Source organism: Scomber japonicus, chromosome 2 (assembly GCF_027409825.1).
Source record: "Scomber japonicus isolate fScoJap1 chromosome 2, fScoJap1.pri, whole genome shotgun sequence".
Classification (NCBI taxonomy): Eukaryota; Metazoa; Chordata; class Actinopteri; order Scombriformes; family Scombridae; genus Scomber; species Scomber japonicus.
In genome coordinates, this window is record NC_070579.1 from 10188154 (window position 1) to 10197674 (window position 9521).

At 39.7% G+C, this 9521-nt stretch overlaps 1 protein-coding gene and 8 non-coding genes across 9 annotated transcripts; all 9 read right to left on the reverse strand.

The window, feature by feature from the left end:
• Positions 1 to 250: 250 nt before the first annotated feature.
• Positions 251 to 6945, reverse strand: LOC128365102 (G-protein coupled receptor 4). Its single transcript, XM_053325740.1, has 2 exons — positions 6565 to 6945; positions 251 to 781 (listed from the first exon to the last, which is right to left on the reverse strand). The coding sequence occupies exons 1-2, from the start codon at positions 6943 to 6945 to the stop codon at positions 251 to 253; spliced, it is 912 nt and encodes a 303-aa protein (XP_053181715.1).
• trnac-gca (transfer RNA cysteine (anticodon GCA)) lies at positions 998 to 1069 on the reverse strand. Its single transcript has one exon. It is a non-coding gene; the product is annotated as a tRNA-Cys (tRNA).
• On the reverse strand, positions 1325 to 1396 carry trnac-gca (transfer RNA cysteine (anticodon GCA)). The gene has a single exon. It is a non-coding gene; the product is annotated as a tRNA-Cys (tRNA).
• On the reverse strand, positions 1742 to 1813 carry trnac-gca (transfer RNA cysteine (anticodon GCA)). Its single transcript has one exon. It is a non-coding gene; the product is annotated as a tRNA-Cys (tRNA).
• trnac-gca (transfer RNA cysteine (anticodon GCA)) lies at positions 2265 to 2336 on the reverse strand. The gene has a single exon. It is a non-coding gene; the product is annotated as a tRNA-Cys (tRNA).
• On the reverse strand, positions 2692 to 2763 carry trnac-gca (transfer RNA cysteine (anticodon GCA)). Its single transcript has one exon. It is a non-coding gene; the product is annotated as a tRNA-Cys (tRNA).
• Positions 3139 to 3210, reverse strand: trnac-gca (transfer RNA cysteine (anticodon GCA)). Its single transcript has one exon. It is a non-coding gene; the product is annotated as a tRNA-Cys (tRNA).
• Positions 3541 to 3612, reverse strand: trnac-gca (transfer RNA cysteine (anticodon GCA)). The gene has a single exon. It is a non-coding gene; the product is annotated as a tRNA-Cys (tRNA).
• trnac-gca (transfer RNA cysteine (anticodon GCA)) lies at positions 4044 to 4115 on the reverse strand. The gene has a single exon. It is a non-coding gene; the product is annotated as a tRNA-Cys (tRNA).
• Positions 6946 to 9521: the final 2576 nt, after the last annotated feature.

The following is a 9521-nucleotide window of genomic DNA, read 5'->3' on the forward strand; positions in this document are numbered from 1 at the left end:
CTTTTCTTTTGATTTCTGACATAAAGATGTGAAATAGTGAGTTGACAAAGAAGCTCTTATACCTCTGATTTTGATAGACGGTACTAAAACCTGATCTTTAGAGATTCTGTTCAGGTAGTTTCACTGAATTCTCTTGATTTAATGTCAGATTTTGTCCATTTGTCTTGTTATCTGTTGTCAAAATGTAAACATCCTTAAAAACATTACATGAAACAACAGAATGTGGTTCATGCAGGTTTCTCCCTCGTCATCACACCTTGACGTCTTCTGCCTTCTTAGCAAAGCTCCGTCCGCAGCACTTGCCGTCCACGCGCTCCATCTTGGTGATGTAGAGGAGAGGCTCGATGCTGCAGCTCAGGTCCATGATGGAGAAGACGCTGATGCTGATCTGGCAGCGGAACTGCACAAACGTGTAGTATGGCACGAAGGGCATGAGCGCAACGGGGGGCAGGTAGTTCGCCACGATGATGGCCAGGATGATCAGCACCATCTTGAAGGCCTTTTTCTTCACCGGGTGCATCTCCTCCTTTCCCACCACGGAGCGACGGAGCACCCAGATGATGGAGATGTTGCAGAAGACCATGACTGCGAAGGAAAAGAGGATGACGCCGCTGAAGACCTCGTTGACACTCATGACTCCCAGGATGCTCTTGGTGAGGCCGTAAGCCAGGATGAGCCCCCAGACCACCACAGAGATACCGATGCGGATCTTGTTGTCTCGGATACCGGTGAACAGTATGGGGTGAACCACGGCTACGTACCGGTCAAGGCAGATGCACACCTGCAGCAGCAGGGAGAGAAGATCAGGTTAGAGTTTGCTTTAATTATTTTAGTGGTAGAAAATCTATTTGAATGTCTTAACAAATTGAATCACGTTGACTAAAAGTTTGGAAATGAACTTGACTGAAAAAGTCCTGGTGAGACCTTTTATCAATTCAAAGGCTGTGGCTTTGATTAAACTTCCTTCAGACACTGAACCAGCTGATTGACTGGTTGAAGGGGGCACCCAGAATTGAACTGGGGACCTCTTGATCTGCAGTCAAATGCTCTACCACTGAGCTACACCCCCTCTGTTTAGTCTATTATCACAACTACTGATCACCATAACACTAATGATTGGACTGAATGATAAATGGGTGGCTGTTAATTTAAAGGTTCTTTCTAAATCTGATTGAAGTGTGGAAAGTGGCTGCATTTGTAGTTTGACAGGTTACAAATCCACATCACATATTTAAGATAACCCTTGCTCTGAAGTGAAACACTCAGAACTGATGCTTTCCTTTAACAACAACCATGTGATTTGTTATGGCACCAGGGAAATTGAAGGGGGCACCCAGATTTGAACTGGGGACCTCTTGATCTGCAGTCAAATGCTCTACCACTGAGCTATACCCCCTGTTGCTGAGGCTGAAGTGTTCAATTTTGACCCATAACAAAGGTTGCTTTTCATGTCTGCTTCAGGTCTGCATTTGTAGTTTTAACAGAAGTTGTGGGCAGGATGCATTCGTGACAATTTCAAATGAGGGGAAAAAGTATACCAACACATCACATATTTAAGAGGCATCCAGATTTGAATGGAGGGGAGTTGTGATGTGAAGTGTAATGCTCTGTACTGTATCATATGAGAGTGTCAACCATATCACATCTGGTTAAATCATTATAAGTACTGCATTATTTGAGAAACATGAAGAGCCAATTCAAACTCTGTTGTTGAAATCCTGTTCTTGTACAACAACTCGTAAGGGGGCACCCAGAGTTGAACTGGGGACCTCTTGATCTGCAGTCAAATGCTCTACCACTGAGCTATACCCCCTATAACAAGTGCACCATAATGGCCATTATTGAACATTCAAATATCAGTTACAGGATGTGTCGTTCATGTTTTTGAGTGATGGTTAACACAATAACATAAAGGTGTTCCCTGTTCTCTATGTGGGTAAATCAAAGTACCTTTCAAGGCCAAGGGATTTGAAAGATTTGAAAGATTTGAACAGATGGTCTCGTGATCTGAGGTGAAACACTCAATGACACTCGACCACTGACCTATAGACCCTCTTTTCAGATTGTCTGAACAATTACTAATGAGCATAACACTAATGAAAGCACTGAATGATACATAGATGACAGTCAAGTTATGATTCAGATGTCTGTGTTTGTAGTTTTGGCAGATTGCATTCATAACAATTTCATTGGCACTTCATATGTGCTAGAAGGAGGTATAACAACTTGTTAAAGTGACTGTGTTACCAAACCATCACCAGTTGAGGGGGCACCCAGAGTTGAACTGGGGACCTCTTGATCTGCAGTCAAATGCTCTACCACTGAGCTATACCCCCTGTAGCTGTATGAGTATTGATCACTAACAAAAGGACTGAATAATAAATAGATGGCTGTTAATTTAACCCATAATTTAGGACCCTTTTAAAATCTGATTCAGGACTGCAATGTGGCTGCATTTGTAGTTTGACAGAAGTTGTTGGCAGGTTGAATTCATGACAATTTCAAATAAGGAGAAAAATTTCACTGACACATTTAAGAGACAGATTTGAACAGAAGGCCTCTTGATCTGAAATGAAAGGCTCAGTAATGCCTCTCATAAAAGCATGAACACATGACAGTTACTATTTTCCCTTTACAGACAACAGACACACACTTGTAGAAACACTGTTGCTTACAGGACAACACCAACAGAGGGGGCACCCAGAGTTGAACTGGGGACCTCTTGATCTGCAGTCAAATGCTCTACCACTGAGCTATACCCCCTATAACAAGTGCACCATAATGCCCTTTATTGAACATTCAAAGATCAGTTACAGGGATGTGTCGTTCATGTCTTTGAGTGATGGTTAACACAATAATATAAAGGTGTTCCCTAGTCTCTCGACCACTGACCTATATCCTCTCTTTTCAGATTGTCTGAACATTTACTGATCAGCATAACACTAATTAACGGACATGATACATAGATGGCAGTTAAGTCAACCCACAATTATGGTCCCTAATCATATGTGATTCCGGTGTCTGTGTTTGTAGTTTGGCAGGTTGCATTCATGACAATTTCACTGACACTCCATATGTGCTAGAAGTAGCTATACCAACTTGTTAAAGTAACTGTGTTACCAGACACACCACCAGTTGAGGGGGCACCCAGAGTTGAACTGGGGACCTCTTGATCTGCAGTCAAATGCTCTACCACTGAGCTATACCCCCTATAACAAGTACACCATAATGGTCATTATTGAACATCAAAACATCAGTTACAGGATGTGTCGTTCATGTTTTTGAGTGATGGTTAACACAATAACATAAAGGTGTTCCCTGTTCTCTATGTGTAAATCAAGCTACCTTTCAAGGCCAAGGGACACTAAGATTTGAACAGAGGATCTCATGATCTGAGGTGAAAAACTGACCTATAGGTGTCAGGATTCAGGTGGCTGTGTTTGTAGTTTTGGCAGGTGGCATTCATGACAATTTCACATGTACTAGAAGCAGCTATATTATCTTGTTAAAGTAACTTGTTACCTGACACACCAACAGTTGAGGGGGCACCCAGAGTTGAACTGGGGACCTCTTGATCTGCAGTCAAATGCTCTACCACTGAGCTATACCCCCTGTGTGTAGCTGTATTGAATTGATCAATCATGCTGGCAAAATGCTTCATTACCCATTTTACTAGGAATTAATATATCAAAGCGTGCCTCTTTTCTGTCAAACGCATCCGCAAATGACAAGCATTGGTCTTATCTTGGCTCTCAGTTGAGTATGTTTGTACAATAAATGCCATCTGTTGTTCAAACACACATCTGTAGCTTGACAGAAGTTGTTGGCAGGTTGAATTCATGACAATTTCAAATAAGGAGAGACATTTCACTGACATATTTAAGAGGCACCCAGATTTGAACAGGGGGGCTTTTGATCTGAAGTGAAAGGCTCAATAATGGCTCTCATAAAAGCATCAGCATGTGACAATTACCATTTTCCCTTTACAGTCAACACACACGCACATGTCGAGACACTGTTGCTTGTAAAACATCACCAACTGAAGGGGGCACCCAGATTTGAACTGGGGACCTCTTGATCTGCAGTCAAATGCTCTACCACTGAGCTATACCCCCTCAATCAAGGTGGTCATAATGGCCATTAATGCACAACAAAGTGTTATTGAACATCAAAACAACCGTTACAGAATGTAAGTAAGTTTTAATTCTCACATTAATGATTACTCTGTTCATTGATGTTTAGTGAAAATGCAGTTCATGGAGAGATGGCCACAATTTGATTAAAGATGAACCCTCACATATACCACACAAATATATAAAATAAAGATAAGCCCTCTGACCTGTTTTATATGTCTTTTATATAAGAAAATCTAAATCTGAAATGAACTAAGCTTGACTGTTTTCCTCTTCAACTGAGCAACACATGGAGATAAACTCCCTCACTGGCAGCGTTAGTGACAATATGTTTGAACGCAGCAGGAAGTTGTTATAATGTCTTCATGGGATTTCACTGAGTCTAAAATATGATTAAGACAACTACTACAATTCCACTACTCATTTTATCTGTAAAATGTCAAAAAAATAGTACAAAAAATGCCCATCACAGTTTCCTAGAGGTTAAAGTGACACATTTAACCACTTAACACACGCCCCTGTTTTTTATGTTGTTAGCCTAAACGACATGCCCAAGTTGTGAGCAGCACAGATCCCACATAGTTTGAGACTCAGAGATGTGTCTGGTATCATTGGAAAGGAAACACTCTCAGGATTCTTGTAAAAGTGTCTGTGTGATTCTGTGACTTACTGACAAAGAGTGGCAGAGGTTACAATGATGGGGTTGTTTACTCGCCCATAGGTTTGCCTTTACAATGACATGTGTACAGACATTCAGGGACCTCTCAGCAGGATATAGACACAATGAGGCCACAGCCACATGTCTTGGCTTCATGCAGTCCAAATTTGGAGTCAAAAGACCAAAAGATGAATTTTTCAGAATTATTTTTCAACAGGTATGTCCATGCGTTTTCCTCAGGTCCTTTTTGGAGACTCCAAATGGACACTTGGTTACCAAAGCTGTATAACCGCAATCAAACACCTATAACTTCACAACCCCTTTGCCTACAATCAAAATCTTGGTCTCTAATAAAAGCTGACGCCATATTATTATTATTAATAATATTATTATTATCATTATTATTACATATAACCATAATTTTTTGTTTGGCCATATCTATCTATCTATCTATCTATCTATCTGTTTATTTTGGTATAAGTCATATGTTAAGTCGAAGAAGAACCAACCGTGTACCAAAATGCCGAGTGCGTAATGATATATGGTTCAACTCTTTTACGCACAGGGCGCACGCCGGTTACGCTTGCAGTTTGTTTATGGACAGCCAAACTTAATAGCTTAGTGTCATACACCGTTGTGGAAACCTCTGACTATTGGCTACAAGGTTATCAACTTCATTTCACCTAATATTTCCATAGGTTAGAACAGCAGTCAATCAAAGCCATGTCGTCATTGTTGTCGGTCACATGTCCTCATTGGCTTTGGAGACATGTACTGCCTAATCCTAAACACCGATTGGCTTGTGTGTGGTGTCGTCAGAAGCAGAGGAGGCTCACGGTCGTAAACATCTAGTCACGTGTACTCTGAGATGGACGCGCAGGTCAGGAAATGACGTAAACGGCCGTATATGGTTTGTTATTTGTGTTATTACGTTACGTGTTGGACTAAATACATGTTGACATATTGAGGAAAGTATTTCGGTTTTATGGAAACGGATTTCATATTTCACAAGAATGGATACTTGGCGAGCTGTACAGAAAGTCCTGAGTCATAAGATGATCGTTGTGGATAAAGGGAAGACTTTGAAGGTATGTAGCATTATAGCTGTTTTTACTTAGCTCAGGGGCTAGCCGAGCTAATCGCTAATACTATTACGGCTGTGAGCAACCATATAAGTCGTGAGTGGTCTTGAATGAATCAGGACAATCTAAGCTTTCCAACGATGTACGGCATGAATATACATGTTTAAGGGTTGGTGTTTAAAACATCCAGAAGAACGTGTGGCTACCTCCTAACATCCGTCCCGTTCCGTAGACGGAACAGCGTGCGTTAAGTGGTTAAACTGTTCACTAACCAACAGTACATTTAAAAAGCTGATACCTGCAAACTTTTGGCACTTTTGTTTGAAAAGAGACTGAAATAATTGATTATCAAAATAGTTGCCAGTTAATCTAATGTATTTCTGACAGAAGTATGAGCATTATTACACCCAAAGTAGAGCTACAAAAGTTGAACTTCATCTCTGACTGTTCCGCATTCACATTCAAACCTTCATGACATTTCCACAGGTTATCGATTAAGAAAAGTCTGTTTGTCATTTCCACTCAGTCAAAGGTTCAAAGAAGTCCTCAACATCAAAAACACCGTGGCAAAGACTTTGTTCTTTCTTTAAGGAGGTAGAGAGCTATCACTGTATCACTTTAATCAGTTTATTATGAATTAAAGTCACATTGTTTTTTACTCTGGCGTTAAATATAAAATACAAAAACTCACCAAGAAGAGTGGTGCTACATCCTTGAGGCCATATGCGAACCTTTGGAAGTACCAGATGCGACTGTCACCCAGCAGCAACCGGTTGACCATCTCTATGGGCGTCATCAGGCAGAAGTAGGCGTCCAGGATGGCTAGACTGAAGATGAAGATGTCCGACGTTGCTGCGTCACTCTTATTGCTGGCGATCTGCCAGATGACCAGGACGTTACAGGGCGTCCCCACGGCCAGGTTGAACACCTTGACCCCAAAGTAGAAAATGAAGCCATAAGGGGCCACGGCACACACTGCGAACTGGTACCATGGTGGAGGTCCACTGGGGTCACTGGGGGTGGTAGAGTTCATGTAGAGGGTGGTGGATGGACTCAGAGTGGTGTTGAACATTTTGGGGAAGAAGTGTCGATACTGGATGAAGAAAGGAGGCATGAAAGGTTAATTCTGATTATTCACAATTCATTTTTGCTCATTTTGACCCCCTAAAAAGTGCTTGTCACCAGCCAAAAGGTTGTAAAAATCCATCATAGCAATGTGTATGCTTTTATGCCTGATCTAAAAATAATTTCTCAAGTTTAAAGCCCAAACTATATATATATATTTAATTTAATCATACATAAAAGTTTCATAAAATACACCTTATGCAGTAGAACCAGACATCACATCAAGCCATCTTACCTTAACAGAGCGTCCTGTGGTCCTCGGCTGTCTCCACTAACTGCAGAAACCCAAACTTTCTTGCATGTAGCTGCAGATCATTGTGTCCAGGGGCATCTTAAATACCCCCAAACGCCCCCTTCCCCACCCCTACTCCTCTACAGGGACTAATGCAATTTTAGGATTGGGCTAGTTTGTGGGACGATGGCAATTCAAGCTCAACGTAGTATCATCGATGCAAAATAGACCTTCAGAGAGGTCTTCAGCAATTGGACAGTTTGGGTACGTGTAAAGGGGGCGTGTTAAGTGTGAGATGGATGTGGTTGGCAATGGGATCGTGTTTTAGATGTAGAGTTAGAGACATGTACAGATTTACACCTGTCTGAAGAAAATAGCATAAATGTAGTGCGGGTCAAATTAAAGTTCCCATTTATCACTTTTTATTTTATTTTTCCCCCCAAGCTGCTCCCCTGCTGTAACTTTTTAATTTTTCTCATTTATGGCTTTAAATTAGGGAATAAACAGTAAGCAGATCTCAGGTTTGTGCCTTGGCGTCTTTTTTATCTAACTGATGCAACTGTACAATGTTCAGTAAACAGGTGATGCAAGGTATGCATAAATGAGAAATCTAATGCAAGGTGTTACTAACGTGCCCAGACTGAGTAAAGTGTTTAGTAAATCCCTGCTGGGAATACAAGCTCACAAAGTAATGACAAACATCCACTTACATAAATGATGCCGAGTGTTTCGTAACATTTTACATCACTCACAAGTCAGTTTAATGTAGAGGTTGATGTGGTTGCATGATGTGTTTCTAATATTGTTACATAATGAGCACATGCATGAACAACAAAAGCAACTGGATGTGTGATATGTGTTATATGTGTGCAGCTGATTTTAAAAGTTCAGACATTTAAAAAAAAGCTGTTAAATAACACTGATGATCTAACAAGTAGCTTTTATATAAAACATGACACTTAAACACAGCTGGGCCCCAAAAAAACGCACCTGGAATTTTACTTAACCCTCCTGTTGTTTTCCCATCGACCATGAAACGTTTTTCCTCCTGGGTCAAAATGTACCCAGTTTGGTTTGATTGTTTATAAAGCATAAGGTATCTATCTATCTATCTATCTATCTATCTATCTATCTATCTATCTATCTATCTATCTATCTATCCATCTATCCATCCATCCATCCATCCATCTCGCCAACTTCAAGCCAACTTATTATCACAGGTTTCATACATCATTTTGGAAATGATGGTCAATACGCCTCATTTAAATGAAAGTATACCTTATTTTTGAGTTAAGGTCTATTGTCTTTGGGTCCATGTTGACCCCTGAGGACAACAGTAGGGCTAAAAATGTAGTTCGACTTCCTGTATATCATCCTCATGAATGTGAATATGCTCTGTAATAAAGTTGTGGCCAATATATTAGCACATTAGACACAAAAACACACAATGTCTCAATTTCTTCCTTTATTTAATCAGACATTGACAGTCAAATACTCTTGAGAACGTCTTGGGCAATCTGACATGTGATACTTTTACATTGCCCCAACAGCATTTACCCTCTACATTTATTAAGTGGATGAGATGGAGATACACTGTGCTGCGTATAATAATACACAATCTCATCTCAAAAGCCAGTTTTTATTCAATGCATTTACGTAAAAGCTGCAAATCAAAAGAAACGGTAATACAACATAACAAAGATGTTTTATGAATAATATTATAAATTAAAAATGGTAGGACTGTACCAGCATCATTGTATAAACTATAATCATTAGCTTAAATTTAAAAAAAAAATTAAATGCACTAATGAATTCATGCAACCTGCACAAATTAGACAAAGTTCTTCCACTTTTGGAAAAAAAAAGAAAAACTAAAAAGAAGGATTTCATTCTTACTAATGTATGTTTTATAAAACAGAAAATAAATACAAATGTTTCCCAAAATTATCTTTAATTTGGCAACACTCATTTTAAAAAATGCATGTAAATGAAACTGTGATCACCCAAAAGAAAGAAAGTGGCAGAGACTCAAACATCCACTTTCATTTCTCACAAACCAAACACAAATATAGTTGCAGATTTTTGGCTGCTATTGACCTTTTGTTCATGATCTAGAACAAATAAATCCTTCTTTATATCATTTGCCTCTTCTTTAAGACTAGAATACAATATTTAATAAAGGAAATCAGCAACAAACGATTGATTTTACCTGCATTTGCCTTTAGTGCACTTTATAATAATGAGAACAAAATGTACTGAACAACAAACAAAGAATAAAAAGTACATTTTTG